Raw genomic sequence first — 22,971 nt, 5'->3', positions numbered from 1 at the left:
TTCCTTTGAGCATGTGGATTGTTAATTTCGGTGTGTTTTTGTCGTCACATAAATACACGAGTAAAGAAAAGGCAATGTTTTAATTGCTTTAACAACGTTAGGAAAAAATCACAGATATTTACATTTAAAAATACTTCATCTTTTGCCTCTACAGAGATGAAAACGAACTCATAGAGACATGCAGAGAGAATTGATGATTCAGACGTCGCCCCTTAGTGGGCTCCAGAGGAATTACAGCAGAACAGAATAGAGAAGTTCACTGACATGATACACAGCAAATATATATATATTTGGTAAGGTAAAAAGCAAGAATACATTAAGATCTTACATATAGACCAGGAGGGGGGGGATGAAAAAAGAAGGCTAAGACAGGTTGCACATGATGAGTATAATTTGATATATGTGTGTTTTGTTGCAAAAAATGGATTGGAGACGGTTGTGGAAAGCTACAGCATCATACTCTCATAACATTCATTTCCCACTGGAGACAGGTTGGAGTAAATGCTAGCATGTGTGGTGTTACGTAAAATAGTCTGATTTCTCATTTGGTAATATTAGATTATTACTCTGCGGTCTTGGCGTGCAAATATAATCTGTTAGGTAGCTGTCAGGAAGAATTAAAGGAATGATTTGTCATTTTGTGTGATTAAAATCCCATTTTTTGATATATTTCTGGGAATGTCTGGGAGGATAAACAAGTTCCCCTAAGCAGGTAGTTTTGAATACACAGTATATACTTTACCATGCCATGGGAGAATAATTGTAAATAGTTTTTTTTGTGGTAGATCTTAGTGTCAGATTGAGTCCTGTGTGGTTTTTATTTAGACCAGAGGTTGGTTGGAGGGTGGACGGAGGCGTTACAGGCTGCTGTAGATCCTCTTGATGGTGTCGCCTTCGTCTTTGGCGATGATTCCCTTCTCGATGTACGAGTCGACCTGCTGGTCCATGAAATCCTTCAGCTTGGACAGGTCATAATCTGGAAAGAGGCGCAACAAATGATGGGTTTATAATGAGGAGGATGGTGAGGGTATCACGGCTGGCAGGAGGAAAGATCAGACATTAAACTCTGGAAGCAGCATCTCGTTAAGATGGCACACCCAAACAAGCTTCAAGGAGGATTAAGGTCAGAGCATGTTTGTCTGAGGATAAGAAGATACCATACAGGCTAGCAGCATGAAATAAGAAGGTCAGAAGATCACAGGGCGAAGCGTGATTGCCAACATGTGCTTCTTACAATGAAATGATTCCTAACTTGAGCACCTTTATAAATACTTTGAGCACCACCTGTGTTCACCTCTGCTTTAGACAGGCCATAGTCAGATGACACAGCAACAGAGGTCTGCAGTGGGGCTATATTTAGACAGTCTGACTCTGTAGTAGCCATCAAGGTAACAAATGAGCTCCAGAAAGCAGACAAATAGCCGCAGCACAGCTTCTCCTGTTCTGAATGAATAAAGGGCAGCCAAAAAGCCACACAGCAGCCTCTGCGCCTTCTTCATGACATTTTCTAGCAGCATCACTTTTCTCACATCGCTCGGAGATACAGTCACTTTGCTTGTAACGAACATGTCATGTGTGAAGGATTAACAGAATGTGATTAGACGCAGCGCCACTTCTCTCGATCTTGGTTGCGAGGAGCCAAGAGCCAAAACCAGGATGTCGCCTCGACGTCCATCTGCTCCTCTGGATAATCTCTGTGGCGTGTAGGCGTTTACACACACTCATTTACACACACAGACACACACAGCCGTGTCTGCTGAGATTGTCCTAATGGGAGCTTCTGGTAGAGTAAACACAATAAATGGCCCATGCCCCTGTCTGTTTCTATGACAGTTTCTTTTTTTTTTTTTTTTGCTCGAAAAGGCCTTTGATCATCTCCAGCTGTCGGAAACAAGAGAGAAAAATGACAGAGAATAACCTCAGAGAGGAGTTTATTGTGGTACAAGGTGTGTTAAGAAATTATCTTTTGAGTTGCGGAGAGTCCCTCGATGGGAAAATTGGGTGATTCTGGAGGCACATTCGTGTGTTCTTACATCATTATCTGTCTGTCTCCTCTGCCTGGTTGGCTGACAGGCAGGCGGGGAGGCCCCTGTTGTCCCGGACAACCACTCCACTCACTTGAATGCTAATGAGGCGTCCTATATAGAGCAAGGTCGCCGATGAGCTCCCAACAAAACTTCCCTGCTGCTCCAGCCCTCTACTTCCCAGCGATATACGCTCAGAGTCTGTCTGGTAGATTTTTTGTTTTCTGCGTGCAAGAATTTGGGTCAAGCTTTGCAGTTCCTCCACCTATCGATCAGCTCCCATTACATCAGGCCAGCGAGCATTAACGGTAAATATAAATCTCTCCGAGCTGGAACTTTTGTTGTTTCGCCCGAGACGTCCCACTGAGATGATCGTCAGTGGACAGGATGGCCTGAATAGTGAGAGCTCATTAACATTTCATTCTCCTCTGCTTAATTAAGCGCCACTGGGCATTGACTTTACTCTATGGAGAGTCCGACAGCAGGCTTCCCCCCTGTTGTTGTGTGAAACCACAGTTCTGCAGTTTCTGGGTCAAATGCAGTTTCGTTATGGGTGAGGCAGCAGATACACACCCACAAGGCTGTGAATCTGAAGACACAAGCAGACTCTGATGACAAAGGTGCGATGATCTGAGCACAAAAAGTCCATCCTGACCTTTTTGTGTTGCTGTGATAGATGCGCTCTTAGTAACGAAGCAGCTTTGATATCAATGATCTCATTTCACGGACGTACACATGCCGTAAATGAAGAGGAACAGGTAGGAGAGGATAAATGAATAGACCTTTCTATCTGAACAAGACAGCTGTATTTCGAGCAATTAGGAAAGACTCATTAATAACAATCCATATTCATGAGGTCTGGAGTGAAGCATCTATTTTGGGTTCTTTTAAATTGCAAATCGAGGCGAACAATAGAGGTCTCAAATTTTCCTGTCCCTCAATGCGTCACCTCAGACCTGTCCGTGACCCTGCACGGTTCAGTGAGGAGAGAGGATCTGCAAATGTTTTCCCGTTTTGGCTCTTAAAACCCAGCAAAGACGAGTTATTAGTTCTGTGTGTGTATCGATCAAGATTCAGGACTATATTTGGTTTCTCTCACCATCTTTGCCTTCATCTTTGTTGTGTTTCTTCAGCCACTCAATGTTCTTCCTGATGGCCTCCAGATAAGTCTCTGACTTGCCGGGCTGATCTGGAGGTAAAAGAAAGAGAAATGTTCCTCATTAAAGTATCACAAAGTTTTCAACAACAAAAAAAAAACTTGCTCTGTAGGACATGAGGAGTCAGAAGTGCTTCATTTTCACCAAAGAATGAGACGCTGCTGTCTACGACTTATCAAATATTTACATCAGAAAGATTTCCTAAATCAACCAGTATCCTGTGTCTTTTCCATCTCAGTAGCAGCGGGTTGAAGTTTCAGATCAAACTAGCAACAACAGAAGACACATTGCTGCTGGTTCGAGTGGAAAAAGACTCACTTAATAAGGCAAAAATGGAAAAAAAATGAGTATGTATGTGCTATCTACAGTCTGAGATTGAATGTTCTTTCACCACAGATTCAATGTGGATTATAATACATGCTCTATTTTTTCCTTAAATATTATTTTACAGCCTGTTAACATACAAATAACTCAGTATTTCCTTCATTTCCTGCTGAAACAAATGTCCTGGTGGTCATCCCGGTCTATGTTTCATTTTGTTTTTCCTTTTTATGCGTCTCTATGTGTGTGTTCATGTGTGTGTGTGTGCACGGATTAGATTGATGAGTGTGTTCAGTGCAGCAGACAGCGATGCAGAATGATGTCAGCCGTGACGAGCTTTCCTCTGAATGTTATTGGACTGGCCTAGTTCAGGAACGAGCGGGGACATAATTATGATTGGCCTGGTCTACACAGTGTTGTTTATGTCCTGTCAGCCCTGATGAAGGGCAAACAAAGTGTCTGAAATGGTATCAGCCACTAAAATAGAGTGAAGAATCTGTTTTTGGTGGGACGTGCTATATTTGTGAACCATGTGTTTATTTGAGACATTTGGCACAACACAAAAACCATCAAACCATGATGCAAAAAAATAATAAAAATAAAAATAAAAAGGCAGTTTACAAGGCCCAGAGTTAATAATTTCAGTGGAAATGTGAAATAATATATTACTTTATCTAATTGTCATATTACAAAAGAAAAAATAAATGGTTCCTCAGGTCATCAGGATTGGTTTGTGGACTGACTGGTCTCAGTTGACGGCTGATCCTCTTTGGTCGAGTCTTTGAGGTTCTCGTATTCCTTCTGCATCTTGGCAGCCTCGGCTTTGGTGTTGTCATCCTCATCCAAGTTCTTCCCTGCAGCAAAGAAACAGCATACGGAGCAATAAAATTATTGGTAAGGGAGATACTCATTGTAGCAGTGAAGAATCTGCTTCCTGGCAGATTAATTAACAAGTTATATATATAATATGATCAATCTGTGTAAAAATAGCTATTTCCTTTTTCCTTTTTTTGTGTTCCAGACTATTTCCTGGCTCAACACTCCCAGCCAAGAAATATTCTACATGTAACTCCCAATAAAACTTTATATTATTGCGTTCACATTTAGGTTTTTTGCAGTCATCAAACAAACAAGATAAAATGTGTAATATTTTATTTTTAGCTCATTCTTCACGTGTAATATTTCAGTATCATAAACGGTATTACCTCAGTATAATTGCTAGCATTACTTTTTACTGGTCTATCCTAGCCTTTTTTTTTTTTTTTTTTTAGCTTACTAGTTCTATTTTGTACTTGTATCTTATTGCTTTTCCAGTTTTTAGGCACTGTATTTCTAAATATATGTCATTTTGTTTTTTCTGGACAGTATCTAAGTTAATTTAATTTAATTTAATTTAATTTAATTTAATTTAATTTAATTTAATTTAATTTAATTTAATTTAATTTAAGTTAAGTTAAAGTTATGGTAAAACTTAATTAATCCCAAAGGACAATCTTATCTTATGTTATTCTAAACTTTACAAGTGCTGGTAATTTAATTATTTATTTATTTTTTTACATTTTTTTATCTCCTAGTAAAGGCATGCTAGTTGTTTCCCCTGTTTTCTGTCATTATGCTAAGCTAAGCTAACTGGCTACCTGCTGTAATCTTATATTCAAATCTTCTCCAGACAACACATATGTATTTCTCAAAGTTTATATTAAAAATATAGTCTTTGGTCAAAGATTTCATGTTAATGAAATAATTCTCATCGTAAAAATGTGATCACAACACATATTTAAACCACATTAAATAGTCTACTTATTCTAATATATTAATAACGCATGACCATGTGGAATAATTATATCATTTTTTCCATGTTGGGCATGTTTGGAGGGATCTTTACCGTTGGGTCCAGCGAAGTCAGGCAACACTAGAGACTTTCCCAGCTTGTTCTTGGTCTGCATGGCGATCATAGCATCCAGGTTCTCTGCAGGCGGGTGAAAGAGGACAAACATGTACTTTAGATTTCAGCAGCATTCTAAGTTCACTCTGCAGATGATGAATGAAAGCCTCTTAGCCACTTGAAAGTCCCACGCTGTTCCTGTGTGACTCAGAGGGTGATTATAATGAGAAAAGGGTCTCATCTAATTAATGAAAAGAAGGTTCGGGAGTATGACGACTGTGATGAACACAATACTGTATTTTTCCACTAGCATTTCCTATAATTTAATTATGCACTGAATATTAGAGAACTGGATACAGAACAAGAGCAGCTTTTATTGGACTAATTTATGCACAATTTTCTCCCCTGTAGACTCACAAGTATCTGTGCCATCTTCTTCTTGGACAACACACATTAGAGCTACCTTTGAATTACAAAAAGCTGAAGCCAAACTGCACAAGACGAATGATTTGTTTGGGCAGTTTGTTAAATAATCCTCTGGGTGTGTTATCACCAGCATTATGGCAGTTAGCGTTAGGTTTCTGCAAACAGATTAAGAAGATAGGTGATGACACAAACAGATCATATGGCTCAATGGGACAACTGGTCCTATCTGGATTAACAAGGTGGTAAACATTATGCTCAAAAATGAAGGAAACAGATGTTGTTGAGATACACACATCCCAGAGATCAGCTGAAATTACAGCCTCCGTATCGAGCTCTGGTAACACTTGACCTCAAGTAGGCCTGTTTAGCATTTAGAAGCACTATGTATACATTAAAGAACTATAATGTGGCTATAATCAGCTATAAGGGCCTTTTAGGTATTTAGAAATGTATTAATGAAGACATATAACATAATCTGTTTGTGGTCCAGTCTCTGTTTATGGAGCTACAGCTGATTAACTGTATGTTATGAACTCTTTGTCAACAAGTAGTGAGGAATATTTTGGTCATTTTCTTTATGCTTTATTATGAACGAGTAAATATGACTACTACTGGGACCAGATCTCATGAAAGTGTCTCTTGATGGATGGATATTAGGACAGAAGGACAACAAAGAGATGAGGAAGACTCGACTATCTGAGTCTTTGCAATTTCCTGTCTCATCCATGTTCACTCCAGCCTCCTTTTATTTCTCATTATCTAACCATCTCCTCTGCACTTTCCATGCATCCAGGCCACCTCCTCCCACCTGTGGTGCAGTGGAAGCCCATTATTTCATCTCGCCCTGCTGCCCAAACACACACACACACACACACATGCAACATGCACACTACATTTCTTCCTCCCCCACTCTCTCTTGCTCTCTCTCCCTTCCACATCTCCTGCATCACCCGTCGGCACATTAGACATGAGCGACGGCTGGATGCGTTCACTCGTGTACCTGGGTGAGTCACTGGAGCATCACTGGGGGCAGTTGGGGGTGGAGGTGGGGAGATGTGGGGCATTAACGCGTTGCTAGGCGATAGGAGGAATTCCAAACCATTATCTCCTCACAAACTATGGTGCAAAAGCCATAGGGGTTGCCTAGGAAACTCACGGCTTGAGTGATGGTATATCCCTGTTTCGTTGCGCCGCTGGACGAGACAACAATGGGTGGCTGTTGCTCGGGGTCAACTGAAGGAGAATTGATTAATTTATCTATCGCCTACATAGGCCGGCCTCGGTTGTGACGCTTGATAGTGACTCTTGGAGCACGATTTAAATACTGTAAATATATTTCAGTTGGCTGCGGCATGTCTGATCTGTGTTTGGAGTTATACTGGAATAATTAGTTGTCAAATTCAGGCAAAAACACCAAACATTCTCTGTTGTAAACTTCTCCAGTGTGAAGACTGGCTGCTTTTCTATGCTTTAAAGCACCAAACCTTGATTATCTATCCATTTTGGACTGTTTTTCATCAAAAAAACTATGAAAAAGAAATATGACAGATAAAATATGGCCATGTTTCACAATTTTAACTGAACACTTCAAAAACAACAGTTGGAAATGATAATAATATTGAAACCCTGATCTGATTTTAAACCACATCTCACTCCTGCGTCCTGTATTTTTTTTCCTATTTGGGGCTAAATGCATTTTAAACGGAGAAAAAGATGTTGGGTGTAGGATTTCCTGAGGCTCACACAGAGAGATGACAGCTGTCCCTTACAGGTGGTTGACCTTTCCACTGGCCACTGATGTGATGCCACAAAAAAATAAAAAAACAGGCTGTTACACAGGGCACCCCTGACACTGATCTGTCTGTGCAGCTTCACAGTCCACTGCATCGGCTGAGAGAGAACATTAGAGCGACTGAACACAAAAAGAACGCAGAAAAACATCACATATAACACACAGAGGCAGAGCAAAATATGTGCATTTGATGGTTAATGCAATGGATGGACAGAGACCTAAATTTTACATGTTTTGTACTTTAAACCACATATAAGTAGGGAAATCAGGGCCATAATATTATATATTTTTTATAATATATACCGTAATATGGCAAATACATGCAATTTCATACAAGATGACATGGAACATAAACCTAAATAGCCCTTTTTGTTAGTTTTTGTTAATGCTTTAGACCACAGTACTGAAAAAATATAAACATAATTAATATAAACATAATACAGTAATACAATCATGAGTTGATGCCACAGAATGTAGATCTACAATCATTTCAAAAGATAAAATTGACTTCAACCACATTACGACCCAAATGGACAGTTGGAAACTTTAGAAAAAAATCTAATAAATTGACTTTACATGAAGGCTATTTTTGTCTAACTGCTATTTTCAAGTGCAAGAATGATTTGTCAAACTTAAGATATGCAAAATCATCAAAATGTTTAAAGAACTGTGGCACCTGCTGTCAAAAATAGATCTACTGAGCTTTCTATGGGGCTTTTTTAGGGGGGGTCAACCACATTGTGGCCAAAATTTGCAGTCTAAAAAATCTGGAAAAAAATCTCAGAAGTCAACTTTAGGTTAGGGCTATTTTGTCAAACTACTATTCTCAAGTGTAAGAATGATTTGCCAAACTTAAGACACACAAAATTCTTGAATTCTTCATGTTTTTCTTCAACTTCAACTGCATCATGACCCTACTGATGAAAAGTTTGGACAAAAATCTAGTAAACTGACTTTTAGTTCAGGCTATATTGTCAAAGTGGTATTCCCTAGTGCAAGAATGATTTGAAACACTGGATATGCAAAATTATCAATAGGTTTCAAGAACTGTAGTACCCACTCTCATTATTAGCTTTACTAAAGTTATTTTTGGCCTTTTGTTGGTTTTATTGGACAGGTTTGTAGAGAGTAAGACAGGAAAGTAGGGAGAAGGATTGGGGGAAGACCAGCAGCAAAGGGCCATGAGCTGGAATCAACCCAAGCCGCTGCATCGGGGACGATAACCCCTGATCGTGGGTCGTTCGCTCAACCAGTTGAACTACCTGGACACCCATTGGACTTTTTCATGACACTGTTTACTCAAATTCTACCACATCATGACCCTAATGCACAGTTGGAATCTGAGGGAAAAATCTAATAAATCCACTTTAGTTTACGGCTGTTTTGCCAAATTGCTATTCCCAAGTCCAAGAAAGATTTGCAAAATTTAAGAAATGCAAAATTATCCATACATTTTAAGAACTGTGGCACCAACTGTCAAAACTAGCCTTCATGGACTTTTTATCTGACTTTTTTCTTTGACTTCGACCACATTATGACTCTACTATAACCCCAAGAACTCAAATTTACATTAAGGCTATTTTGTCAACCTGCTGTTTCCAAGAGCAAGAATGACTTGCCAAGCTAAATATTTCCAAAATTATTGAATTATTTCAAGAACTGTGGCACCCAATATGCAGTCAATTCTATGCTTCATGTTCATTCTGGCATAATATCATGTCTTACCTAGATAGGACACTCCCTCCTCAGGTGTGATGGTGCCGTACTTCACCATCATCTTCACGAAGTCAATCAGTGTCTTCATGATGGTAATCAATGTCTCTCTCTCCTGAGTGTCTTGTTCTGTAGCAGCAAAGCAGAGGACATGTTGAAAACCAGCAGCACCTGGCGAGGGTAGCTGGTTACCATGGTGCTAATGTTACCACATGGTGTTTAACTGTAGGGATCATGATGATTGGATTATAAATAATTAGTTGTGTGTGTGTGTTTCTGTTTGTGTGTTTGGGTGTGTGGGTGCACTTCCTACAAAAGTGGACAGAACGAGCACTGACACATGTTTGAGAGCAACATTGCTATGACAACAAAAGCAAACCAACAATTCTGAAGAGCTGCTATTTTTAGAAGGAAGATGCTGAAAAACTTTTTTTTTCTTTCTGCGGCTGTGATGTAAAATGTCACAGTTCTTGGGTCGTGTTTGTACCTGAATCGAGGCTTTTGAGGAGGCGGTAGAAGTTGGGGAAGTACTGCAGGTCCTGGAGGCCGTCTTCGGGGCTCACCTCGTTGCCCTCTTCGGTCCCTTTGTCCCAGGTGTTGTCAGGTGTATCCCCCTCCTCCTCTGCATCTCTGTCCACCTCATCCTCAACTTCGTCCTCGTCTTCTTCCTCTTCGTCTTCGTCTTCATTGTAGCGGCGCCTGGGTGGCTCCCATGCGTCCTAGAAATGCCAGAGTTTCTGTTATCCTCCTTGTTGTCATCACTCTCATTAGAACCACGGCTTTTCCTCGCTGGTTTTACCGTGTCTGAACCCTGGTCGTCCTGCTCTCCTCTGGTCTCCTGGTCGTTGCTCTCGGCACCCTCGATCTCGTTGTTCTTGGCGTTTTTGGTGATGAGATCCTGCAGAGCCTCGGCCACCTGGTACTCCAGAGTATCGGCCTGATTATCTGTGATCTACAGAGCGAGAAAGAAAAGACAAATTTGTTTGGATGGAAAAGGACAATATGTGCTGACTTTAAACATCTTTTTTTCCCTTTTTTTTTTTTAGTGCGTATTGATCACTGTCCTCGAGCACTCAATCTCAGGAGCAATTAACGGAGCAGCCGAACTGCCTATTGAGTGTCGGAAAAGTAATTCACACTAGAAATCAGGGAACAAAACACAATTCACACATCTCTTCATCTCCCAGTGAGGACAGAGAGAGAGGGAGAGAGAGTTCCTGTTGAGAAAATGCCATACGGCGTGCTGTGCTGAGCTGAATGAAGCTCTCAACTCACCAGCCCCAGTTTGAGCAGTTTGGACACGATCCTGTCGAACACTCCTCTGTCATCTTCCTCATAGATCTTGTTTGCAATCTTCTGGACGATGTCTTCAGCTGTCAGCGGAGTGCCATCAACCTGACGGAAGCTTTCTGGGTCGTCTGAGAGGAGACAAGACGCTTATTACCATTTTAAACTTCGCTCACATGCTTGATCTGTTTGACTGGATGTATATTTTTTAATTGGATTTATGTCCTACTAATGATGATCTTAACTATTCCAACTTTTCTCCACTCAAACTATAAAAATGTAGCTTGATCTCTCTTTTCTCTACACTTGTTTTCTCCTTCTTCTACTCTACTATTCTGCTATAAATGGAAAAAGATTTGTCACTAGGAAATGACTTCTTCTCTCTTCGTATTCAGCATTTTGTTGATCTACTGAGTAAAAGATGTGCGATTGTTACAGCTTGACTCTTACATAACAGCCCCCGCTGCTTTCTAAGGTCCAACATACAATAAAAATAAGCAGCGCCAGAATACTTTTGCCTGCACTGGCAGATTGACTCATCACCGATGTACTGTACTTTCAAACACCGTCTCTATTTTTGTCTCACTCTAGATAATAAAGAAATGAAATCTAGACTTGTGCTGGCCACATTTAGCCGTACAGTAATCTAAGGAGCTACTTTTCTTTGCTGGATTGACTGACAGCAGGAATTGGTGAAATGTCAGCGCTTAGTGTCTGAGTCACCTCAACTCAGAGACAGAATTTATGCACGATGATCAAATTACATGCAGATGCAGGGAAATGTAAGCTCATCTGGAGAAATCTGCTGAGACGAGAAGTACGTGTAAATATCAGAAAAATGATTGGATTTGGGGTGAAATTACAAATATGGACTCAAATAAACTAAATAGAGTGTTTATTTTTTCTGTGATTTATCAAGTTAAAGCTTCATTCTTCATTACTTTATGTGAAACAGAGATGAGGCAGGAAGGGTCAGCAGTGCTGAGGCGTGTTTTTAAAACTCTCCTGTGGTGGAGACTGGAGTAAAAGCTGCTGCTGGAGCCCAGCATGAGCTTTCACAACTGCAGCGTCGCAGAGGGACAGGATAATCTTTCTCTCCTGCGTTCACGTGTTCTCTCTTTGACTCCTTCTGTCTCTGCTTATCCCCATCGCACACACGTGTTTCCTCTTCCTACTCTTTCTTAAAATGTCTGCCAGTGAGACACAGATTCACGCAGCCTGACGCCTGCCTTTGGCAACAGGGCAAAGGTTGCACAAGCAGAAGGACTGAGATCAACAACACAAGTGGTGACGGTTCATACCCTGGTACTTGCCGTATTCCATTCCGTTCTTGGTGGAGTCGTAGTCCTCAGCCAGACGCCGGCTCTTGGTGGAGTCGGATTCATCGGGGACGTACTGATCCTCCTTCTTGACGGGCACCTCAGTGGTCTCCTTTGATTTCTGGCCATCAGCCAGTGACTTGAGCATGGTGAAGTCATCCTGCTCCGACCCTGCATCCTTGGAGGCGGCTGAGCGTTTGCTCTCTGCATCAAGTAAAAGAGATGGAAAAGTGTTGAATTGTGGCTCCAGCACACATGAAGCCTGTTTTACTGGAAGTGCACACGAATCCACTCAGCAGGCGGAAATAAAGTCATTAATTGATTGGGAGCAAGGTTTCCTCTTACCAGCCGACTGGAGTGCAGCCTTCACGCTGTCCGCCTCTGCAATCTGGGGAAACATTGAACAAACAATTTCCACTCAGGGCATAAACTCGGATTAATAATGTTTACTGGGTTAATAAGCAGGCTGTTTGAGGAGTGACCATAAAGACCATTTGGCCGGATATTGGATGAGAATATTAGCTGGAGAAAGAGGAGCTCACCTGCTCTTGTAGTGGTCTTTCTTCTGTCAGCTGTCTGTTGTACACAGTTTTATCTGCAACAGAAAAAAAACGCTTTCTTATTAATACACAGACACAGATTTTGTAAGACAGACTTTTAACAAATCTATAAGATAAAATGGGCTATTTCCTCGAAAAAGTGTCACTTTTTCTTCAAACTTTGACTCACTCAATTATTTTTTTGTCATTTTAGTTCATGTTTAGCTTTGAGACTCCTGTGATGTGATGCGTTTCTGCTCTCCCAACTCACCACCGCAGGGGCAGAGCATAATCGGATTACCAAACAAAAGATTAAACTGCAGCTAAAATAGACCACAAGCGGCCTTTCCAGGCGACCAGGCGCCACTAAAACCACCCCCAGTCACTGCTGAGCTCAACTTTGAGCGCATTGATTTCTGCCATGTTTTGTTTGTCATAAAGGGTACAGCTTCATTTCAACTGGAGTTCCTAATGCCAGCATTCAAACCACATGAAACATAAATAGAAATTGCTGTTTTTATATTGTTTTATTATTTCAGGCAGCATGCGTGTTGGGTAAAGAGTTTTATGACCTTATTGTAGTTTGCGGTCAATCACTGGCTGTCTCCAAAAACACTTCGCGTCAAAATTCCTACAGTTCCTTTACAGTGCAAGTGTGCTAGAAATATATTTTAACTCACCATCCGTTGAGGCTGTAGGTGTGGGGAAGGCAGATGTCTGGCTCACTACATTCAGAACTAGAAGCTGGAAAAGGACGAAAACGCCGACGTGTTTGGACGCCATCCTGAACGAAGCTGTCTCGGAGCGCACCCTGGAGCGAAATGTCTCCGGGCTCTCGTGCTGTTTGTGTTCTGCTTTCAAACCTCCAGAAGAAAAAAAGTGCTGAATGTGTGGACAGCTCCGCTCCGACCGGCCGCTGGTGCTGAAACTGCCGCCGAGGCTGCGCCCTGGGCACCCGCTCTGTCAGACGGACCGGGCGGGGAGGGGCTGGGCCAAATCTCCGCTGTACTCTGGAGCTGTTGACGAACCGCGGTGCTGAAACCAGGTCACCTCTCTATAATTATAACCAGATAAGCAGGGAGGCTCCTCAAGCCCGTGTGAGCTACAGCATCACCTGCCGAGGCAGTAATACAGCCCACTACAGCGGGACCTGCCCCCTCTGCCTTCACAGAGGAGGACGAGGAGGAGGAGAAGAGGAAGAGGAGGTGAACACTGCAAAAAGTGTCCAGGCTGTTCTGCTCTATTCGGTCCTTCAATAGAATTTCTCAATTGATGACCAAAAGAAGCAAAACGGAAAGTATGTGGACGATTACGCACGCCAAAGGAACAAATCCATATTTTTACACACAGATTTCTCCACTTTTCTGTTTAAAGCTTCCGAAAAAAAAATGAGTGAGACCTTCATGCAGCAGCCTAGTAGTTGATTAATTCCAAATCTAGTGTTACGAGTGCACAGGACACTTAACAAAAATGCTTGGTTGAATATTTTTTGCAGCGTTTGAGCAGAAAAAAACGCCCATTTCGTGCGTCATTCACAACCTGCGTCACGGTTGTAGATCTTCCACTGGCCGGTCAATAGCAACCGTTATTAAAAAGGCATTTAAGCACACAAACAAAGGGGAGATATATTAGGTCAGTTTTATGGCAGCCTTTGCCTTCGTGAGGTTTTGCTAATTAGATGAAGGCTCACGTCTCTTCTGGATCATTCTGCAGGTGTTATTAGATTCAGTTTCCAGTGGCCTATTCAGCCTCCAAAAGTGAGGCTCCTGGCAATATGAAGTGGTTTCATTTCAAACTTCTTTTATTAGACTTCAGCAGTAGGAGGGAGTGTAGAAGAATCATTTCTTTTATTAAAAGTCACATCAAAATGTCTTCCAATAAGAGTTCCTTAAACCGAGGTAAAAATCAGACGGTATCATGAAAAAGCTTGTGATCCACAGCACTCTAAAATCACATTTCACTCTTTCTCTGCAGACTGTCTGCAACTAGCAAGCTACTGGAAGCATTAAAGCATATGATTTGGATAATGTGGCATGTCGCCCGTTAATCCTCAGGCTTATGAAAGCTTTCTGTGAGATTGCAGTGCATCCTGGTCAGTGATTCTTCCAGAAGAGGACTCTTTTTATTTCACACCGTTTATGTTTGTTTGCCATTTTGACAAGCAGCGTCCAGATATGAACTCATCACTTTAATACCTTCCTCTGGCAGCATTTAATTCTGTTTACTGTCAGTTGATGTTCACCCCACACTGAATGTAGGAGTGATGTTGTATTAGCTGCCACCCTGTGAAGGTTTAGCTTCATCGCTGGCTGGCTGAGTGCCATTTACTTGGTGTGTGCATATTACTGCTAAAGTTCAGCTTGCTTTTAATATGCTGATGTTCAACTGTGTTTTTTTCCACAAACATATCTGCTGGTAAGAGTGGGGAAAACACAGATGCTTTATTAGTTAGTTTACAGCATAAAAAAATTAGCAATATATTCACCAGGGGTTTATTAATAATGAAACACAAAATTAAATCCTATTCAGCTTTGTTAATGAGAGCAACTGGGACATGGAATCAAACATTTAAAGCAGCAGTGAATGGTATACATTCATATAGATACTGCTTGGATATAAATAAGAGAAACACATGCCCCCAGAATGATCAAAAACACAGTCCAACATCATTTTCTTAGTGTCAAGCTTCTTAAAAAACACTAGAATCTTTAAATTTGCATAAATGTTACATGGAATTGCAATACAATGCATGTTCCTACTTCTTTGCCTTCCCTCTGACACATTTATGTCATTCGATTTTTAAATCTTATCCCCCACAATGCTGTGTGCTTCAAGACTGTAGACTGATATCTGCCACATCACTGCGCCCTGGGATGATTGCCACCCTCTGTGGGATGTCTGTACTTCCTGTCCTCTGCCTGCCTCAGCAGTCTAAGAACAGGAGCCCTGCCAGCAGCAGGCCGATCAGATACTTCGTCCAGTAAGAGCACCAAAGGACACCTCTGAGGAAGATCATGTAACCATCCGAGAGCAGTCATAAAGAGACTCTGAGGATGTACAGCAGTGTTTATTTTCTTGGTATTTATTCGACTATTTTTGCTATTAATCTCTCAAATGTTATTTCTCATGCTGTCTTTTCTATTTCTGACTAATCTCAGTCAGTTGCCACATACATAATTTAGAACACTACTGACATCTTGTGGGTAGGAGCTGTAATTACACTGCTCAAAGCACCTTGACAAAATGCTATAAAGATGGGCGACAAATTAAAGGAAAAACTTGAACCCTTGACTCCTATAGTAAGGGGATAAAGTGGCTCTGTTTTTGCATTTTGTTGGATTGGTCTTGGTCCATTTGCCCCCTCAGTGGGAATGATCACTGCAAATCACTACAAAATTGTTCTGAGCTGCCAGCTTTATCCTCTGATGCGGGGGTGTCAAACGTGCGGTCCGCTGGCCACAATCGGCCTGCCAGAGGGTCCAATCCGGCCCATGGGACGACTTTGTAAAGTGTCAGAGAGAAGACATTAACTACAAATTGTAAATATGTAAAACTATAAATGTGGAATAATTTCGAGACCTTGGTCATAAAATACTATATTGCTCATTGTTCTTTTGTCATTTTGAGCCTCATTTTTGTAATATTTTGTCTTGTTTTTGTTGCTTTTTTTGTCTGACTTTTGTCGTTTGTCTCATGTTTTTGGTGTCTTGTTTCTCATTTTTGTCACCTGGCTGCAGTCTACATGCACAGTTTTCAGCATGGTTTTTATTGAGAACTTCAACCTTTTCTGGAATCGTCCCTCGCTTTTTAAAAGCGATGGGATTCACCGCAACAAGCACGGTAGCTAAATACTTTCCTCAAATATCCAGTATGTGGTCTGGTGTGGATCGCAGCATGACTGTTTGATAATCACTCGCCCACTCCGAAACCCTCCTCTCCTTTGTTATCATGCAACGTTGTGAGAATGCTGTAAGGAAGAACATTCTGTAATGTGTCACCTCAACAACATCCCCAAAGCATCCTCAGGATATTACTGGCCAAAATGCTCGACCTTTTTTAATAGATTTTTATTACAGGAACATTTTGGAATGTACATTTTGGCATCTCAGGCCTCAGGTTACATCTTTAAAACATTTTCTGAATGTTGCAATCAGGATGTTCTGCATTTGTTATCATATAACGTAATCTGTGGTCCTGACAACATCTTCAAAGCATCCTCTGAATTTTGCAGTCTGGTCAACATTTACCTTATAGAAAAAATTTTAAATTATAAACATCCTTAACCCTCCTGCTGTCCTCATTTACGGGCACCAAAAAATATTGTTTCCTTGTCTGAAAAAAATCCAAAAATTCAGCAAAAAACTTCCCCAATTTTCTGAAAATTTGCAAAACCTTCAGGAGGAAAATTTCATTAATTCCTTAAAAGTTTTATTTTAAAAAATCCCCCAAATTTGGCAAGAAAATTCTTGTAAATATTTTCAAAAAATTAGTAAAAATCTTTGAAAAAAAATCCTAAAAATATCTAAAGTGATTACATATATATCAGTAAAACTTGTAATATTTTCTTTAAGAACATTCACAAAAAAATCAACCAAAATCCAGCGAATTTCGCTGGATTTCTGGTTGATTTTTTGTGAATGTTCTTAAAGAAACATTTCTTTTTTAAATATTTTTTTCCACCAAAAAATGTTCAAAAAATTCCCCAAAATGTTGAAAATGTGGACATCAGAAGTTTCATTGTGACAATATTTTTTTTTCTACATTTTCAAACTTTGAAACAGGTCAGTTTTGACCCGCAGGCCAACACGAGGGTTAATACATTCTTCGAACATCAGATTGAATTTTCTTTAAAACATTATTAGAATTTGTGGGGAATTTGTGTGAGAATGTTCCCTTATAACTAGACACCCTGTCCACATATTTTTGAGTAGCTCGAGGAGTTTATAGGGAGTAAATAAGATTCCAAACTTGTGTTTTAATTCACATAATCGAAATATTACAGCATGCATTGGCACTAAAGACACTGTATAGATGCTTTCTTTGTAGCAGCAGATTGGAGAGGAGGGCCTTTTCATGTTCCACGGCTTTCCCAATCTGGTGTGGTTGAACTTGACAGAGTCCTGACTTAAACCTCATCCAAATACATTTGGTTGAGCTGAACTGAACATGAACTGGACCACTGCAAGCCAGGAAATACTTTTTTTTTTCTTTTTTTGGCTGAAATTCCTGCAGCCACGTTCCAAGATTTTGTGGTTTTGGAGTTAGATGTTTAAAAATCTTTTTGTTTTTGTCATGTTTGACTATATTGGACTTCATGAGCCTAACAATGCTGCTTAAAAAAAGACTCCTAGACATATTAAATGAGTCATTTGTTGTTGCACTGTACCAACCATGTGAACTTAAAGTTGCATGGCTTAATCCAGGGGTGTCAAACTCATTTTAGTTCAGGTTCCACATTCAGCTCACTTTGATCTCAAGTGGGCTGGATGAGTAAAATCACAGCATAATAACCGACAAATAACGACGACGGCAAATTTTTCCTTTGTTTTAGTGCAAAAAAGTATATTGTTCACATTTAAGGAATTATCTTTTTACAAAACATTATGAACAACCTGACATTTCTGAAGAAAATGAAGTTTGAATTTGAACATTAAGCCTCAGTTTATCATTTACACATTACAACTTCCAGATCACAGATGTCTACTGTTATGATCCTGCTCCAGCCTCTGCCCTTCTTCCTCCTTTTTTCTCTTTTTCCATCTTTCTCCCATTGTTCCTCATCTGTTTCTGTTTTGACCTGTCTCTCTCTCTCTGGCTCCCTCTGTCTGTCATCTCTCCCTCCTGTCTCTCTCTCCCTGCTTCACCTGCCTGCACTCTATCTGCTGATTACTGCAACGAGTGTCACCTGCAGTAATTAGTTCACTCCACTCACCTGTTCTCTACCTCACTTCCAGTATTTAAGCTCTGTGCTTTCATTCACTCCCTGCTGGATCATAAAGACTCACATCCCCACTGAGACTCTGCATCCCCACTTTTGGACTTTGTTTTCCCCCCCTGGATTACCCCACATGGACTCTGATCTTCTCCCTGATTCTCGCTAGCCTTACTTCTGTCTCCAGGCTCTTTGTCTTGTCTCATCTCCGTCTGCCCCTGGATTCCCTCAGCCTGTTTCCCCACCTCTCTGTTCAGTTTCCCCCATCTTGTGAGTACCCCTCCTGAGCTTGGTTTTGTTAGTTCAGTTTAATTTTGTAGACTTCTGTTTTTTGTATTCATAGTGTTGGTTTGTAGAGTTTAGAGTAAAAACAAGATAAAATATCACAAAAATGAGACACAAAATGATAGACCAGTGGGCAATCCAGTATTTTACTTTCTGATCAAAACAACTTGTCATGGTCTAGAAATTTTAAATTTATAGTTTTACAAATGTACAAATTGCAGTTAATGTCTTCTCTGGAGTTTTTACACTTCACAAAGTCGTTTCTCGGGCCAGATTGGACCCAACTGGAGGGCTGGTTTTGCCCCACGGGCCACATGTTTGACACCTCTGGCTTAATCTTTGAGACAAGAAAATGCTTTTGGCCGGATCGAGTTTGACGTGTGAACAATTTGAAAAGATTGATTTAAGACCGCAATTAGCGTCTTGGATGGTTAACCTTCCTGTTGTCTTCACTTATGCGCACCCAAAAAATATTTTCTTGTCTGAAAAAAATCCAAAAATTCAGCAAAAAAAAATTTGGCCAGTTTCTGAAAATTTGCAAAACCTTCAGGAAGGAAATTCCAATAATTCCTTAAAAGTTTCCCTTAAAAGTTGTATTTAAAAAAAAAAAAATCCCCAAATTTGCCAAGAAAATTCTTGTAAATATTTTCAAAAAATGAGTAAAAATCTTCAAAAAAATCCTAAAAATATCTAAAATCATTACATATATATCAGTAAAACTTCTAATATTTTCTTTAAGAACATTCACAGCGAAGTTTGTTGGATTTTGGTTGATTTTTTTGTGAATGTTCTTAAAGAAACATTTTTAACATTTCTCTTTTTCCACCAAAAAAATGTTCAAAGATTTCCCAAAAAATGTTGAAAATGTGGACGTCAGAAGTTTCACTGTGAAAATTTTTTTTTTTTTTTTTCCACATTTTCAAACTTTAAGATGATTCAATTTTGACCCGCAGGACGACACGAGGGTTAAACTCAAGTCAGAATTGATGCTGCAGAATCTGAGCCATTTTCTATTTTATCCACACATTGTTATTCCTGGTGCCTACATTACCCACAGTAGACCTTGGCCTCCAACTAGCTTGACTCTCACTGTATATAAAGACTTACTGTATTTATTATTCATATAAAACAGCAACTTTCATCACTCAAGGCATTTTATCAGGGCCATGAAATGCTTTTTCTTGTACGGTTTGTCCACATGTGCCGACACACACTCTATGATCTCTGACTGTACTTTAATGTTTACAGTCTAAGTTTTCTTTTTAGTAGCGTCAACGTAAACCTCTGTTTAACATCTGTGGGAAGTTGACATGTTTGTGATGTGTGCCAGAGCTGACATAGAAAGTTGGTTGAAATCTGGGAAAGGCAAATGCAAAAACTCTGAGAATCATCGTCGCTTGTTGTGTTTGTACACTGAGGTGATAGGTCGAACTGTTGACATGGTATTTATTTGTCTTTTAGTGCTTTCTGTAAATACTCTCTGACTCTTTTCTTAGGACGAACTCGGGTTTTCTCGGAAAACCAAGACAGAAACAGAGGGACGTGAATTTTCTCTTTTATATCAGACCCAGGGGGAAACTGTCAGGACTTCAAAGACTGCGCATATCAGTAAAAATTCCACGAGCGGGATGCTTTATATGTGACATCTATTTACAGCCTTTTAAAAACAGAGTACAGGGACAGCCCTTCATTGAGTTCAGTTTACTCCTTATGAAAAGCCTGTGGTTATTTGGGACAAACAACTGATTGTGGTGACGTTATTATTTCTTCTTTAACTCAGATTGCTATCTGTGGTCACCAGGCTTGCATAAAATAAGCCCTCTGAAGTGCTTTCTTTGTCCCACTTGAAAAGCATCTTTGATAGAAAACAGCTGTAGCATAATAAAAATGCCACTGATAAACACTGAAATGAGCCACATAATTCTGACAAATTGTGCTGTTTTTTTTGGGACTGATTGAGGATCAGTGTGTGATGAGTCTTTTCGCCACTAGAGGTCTATGCTCTCCTTTTATTCACATAAATCCACACTGGAAGGACAAAGAATGAACAAAGGAGGCAAGGAATCCTTTAATTAGACATAATTGTGAGTAAAATGCCACCATAAATACGGCAAGTGATGCTGCCAAATCCTGCTTTATAATTAGGTTTTGAATCTTTACAAGCTGTGCTACTTAATAAAAAACAGCACCTTTGTTGCAGTAAATAGTTCCCCGTGTTCCTCAAGAACCTTTTGAAAGGTCACATGTGTTATCAACAGATGGGACTCTCTCTCACCAGCTGACATTAAGCAGTTACGGTGCTGCTGACTTCTTCCTTGTCCTCTTCTGATCTTTCTTTGGGGGCTTCATTAAGCCATAAGGCGTTTTATTCCACCAACCCTCCCTTTTCTGGAAAAAATGCACATATTTAGTTTTTTGTGTTTTGTTTGTGGGTTGTGTGCGAGTGGAACCACTTTACACCTTTTGTATAGCAAGAAAATATCAACTTCTGTTTGGATGTTTTTTAAGTTTAATGGAAAATTCTGCTCATTATAAACATAACGGGTCATTTTATGTGAGTACTATTCTGAAACAGCTGTAAAAAAAAAAAAAAAAAAAAGTCTTCTGTGGATGGTTGTTTTTGTTTGGGTTTAGAGATTGTGTTCCAGACTTAAGGCATGGAGTTTATGGTAGATAGTTAACCCTCATGTTGTCCTGCGGGTCAAAATTGACTCGGTTTAAAGTTTGAAAATGTGGAAAAAGATATATTTTCACAGTGAAACTTCTGATGTCCACATTTTCAACATTTTTGGGAAATTTTTGAAAATTTTTTGGTGGAAAAAAAAGAAATGTTAAAAATGTTTCTTCAGAACATTCACAAAAAAATCAACCAAAATTCACCAAATTTTGCTGGATTTCGGTTGATTTTTTTTGTGAATGTTCTTAAAGAAAATACTAGAAGTTTTACTGACATATATGTAATCACTAGATATTTTTAGGATTTAAAAAAAATTTACTAATTTTTTGAAAATATTTGCAAGAATTTTCTTGCCAAATTTGGGGGATTTTTTTTTTTTTTTAAATAAAACTTGTAAGGGAAACTTTTAATAAAGGGAAACTTTTAAGGAATTATTGGAATTTTGTTCCTGAAGGTTTTGCAAATTTTCAGAAATTTGGGGAATTTTTTTGCTGAATTTTTGGATTTTTTTTTTTTAGACAAGGAAACAATATTTCTTGGTGCCCGTAAATGAAGACAGCAGGAGGGTTAAAGAAAAGACACATTAGATGCGGCATTCTGAACATGATAGCGACCATTGAGTGGGTATATCTTGGGACATGATGCTTCTCTACTTCTTGCTGAAATAATGCAATACTTATTTGGTAAATTAGCCCTTGAAGATTGTGTTTCGACACTGAGTGTATATAAAGATGGACGTCACTTACAGACTTCCTAAAGTCTTGAAGCTGTGTGTGGAGGCTCCAGCTGTCACCCTCTTGGCAGCCTTCTAACTTCTGGCTAATCCAGAAATTAGCAAAGAGACGGAGGGTTAGTGGAGCTGCAAACAACTCTGGGCCATCTACTGTTCTATGATGGCACCACCTGCCAACTGAAGTGGCCACGGTCTTGACTATAAATAACTTTAAGCCTTAATGCATTGTGAATGGGCGAGTTGTTCTGTGCAGTTGTCATGAACAGTGAAATTAGTAATAGAGACCAAAACGTTTCCGCGAACAGGTTTATTTCTGCTCTGTAGTTGAACATTTAACTTGGAGTTGCTTAGAGATTAGTCTCGGTTAGCCATTCTATCTTATGATACTAAATGGTTGTTATCAGTATGCTTGTTCATGTTTGCTGAAATCAGTCACAATTGTCTTGTGTAGAGTGAAGCAAAGGATGCAGCTTTGAAGTTCAATCAAAATAATGAAGAAAGACAAGCACCATCCTCATAACTGATTATCCACTGAAAGGAACGACAGGGCTGTGCTATTGTGCAATCCAAATCTACAGCAAAGCTTGAAATTTTCAGTGTGGTAGGAGATTGTTGTTGCTGCTGTTTTTCATGGCAAAATGGATTTTTAAAATGGGAGCCTGCAGATAACAGAAGGGAAGGAGAAATGTGGCTGAAATGAGCAGCCGATGGCAGGCTTATACCCACAATCTGCATCCGGTGAGATAATTTGGAGACTGATTCATTTTTAGAGCCTCGTTCGAGGAGCTACAGTGTTTGGTACCTCTGTGTTGGCTTCATTTCTCAACCCTTGAGGCTGCTACTTGTGTTTAAAGTCAGGTTAAAGGAAGTTTGACATTTTG

The 22,971-nt window shown here is 39.9% G+C and overlaps 1 protein-coding gene across 2 annotated transcripts; it reads right to left on the bottom strand.

Annotated features, from left to right (window-relative positions):
* Positions 1-61: 61 nt before the first annotated feature.
* scg3 (secretogranin III) lies at positions 62-13,611 on the bottom strand. Of its 2 annotated transcripts, none has more exons than XM_023283980.3 (12): positions 13,144-13,611; positions 12,467-12,519; positions 12,270-12,312; positions 11,919-12,128; positions 10,594-10,736; positions 10,118-10,270; positions 9,806-10,037; positions 9,331-9,447; positions 5,388-5,471; positions 4,246-4,356; positions 3,124-3,213; positions 62-976 (listed from the first exon to the last, which is right to left on the bottom strand). In XM_023283980.3, exons 1-12 carry the CDS (start codon positions 13,244-13,246, stop codon positions 858-860), a joined length of 1,458 nt encoding a protein of 485 aa, XP_023139748.1. In that variant the 5' UTR covers positions 13,247-13,611; the 3' UTR covers positions 62-857. The 2 variants fall into 2 exon arrangements, with proteins under 2 accessions (XP_023139748.1, XP_023139747.1); XM_023283979.3 differs by having other exon boundaries at positions 11,907-12,128; positions 13,144-13,609.
* Positions 13,612-22,971: the final 9,360 nt, after the last annotated feature.

This window comes from Amphiprion ocellaris, chromosome 1 (genome assembly GCF_022539595.1).
Source record: "Amphiprion ocellaris isolate individual 3 ecotype Okinawa chromosome 1, ASM2253959v1, whole genome shotgun sequence".
NCBI lineage: Eukaryota > Metazoa > Chordata > Actinopteri > Pomacentridae > Amphiprion > Amphiprion ocellaris.
Note: the sequence above shows the minus strand (reverse complement) of the source record. Positions and strands in the feature narration are given on the sequence as shown.

Excerpts from the sequence above, each read along its gene's own strand:
- scg3 (XM_023283979.3), bottom strand. The coding sequence starts at position 13,246 with ATGGCGTCCAAACACGTCGGCGTTTTCGTCCTTTTCCAGCTTCTAGTT. Across the intron at positions 12,129-12,269 it reads GGCTGCACTCCAGTCGGCTG|AGAGCAAACGCTCAGCCGCC; the intron begins GTAAGAGGAAAC and ends TACTTGATGCAG. Across the intron at positions 10,737-11,906 it reads GGAATACGGCAAGTACCAGG|ACGACCCAGAAAGCTTCCGT; the intron begins GTATGAACCGTC and ends GTCTCCTCTCAG.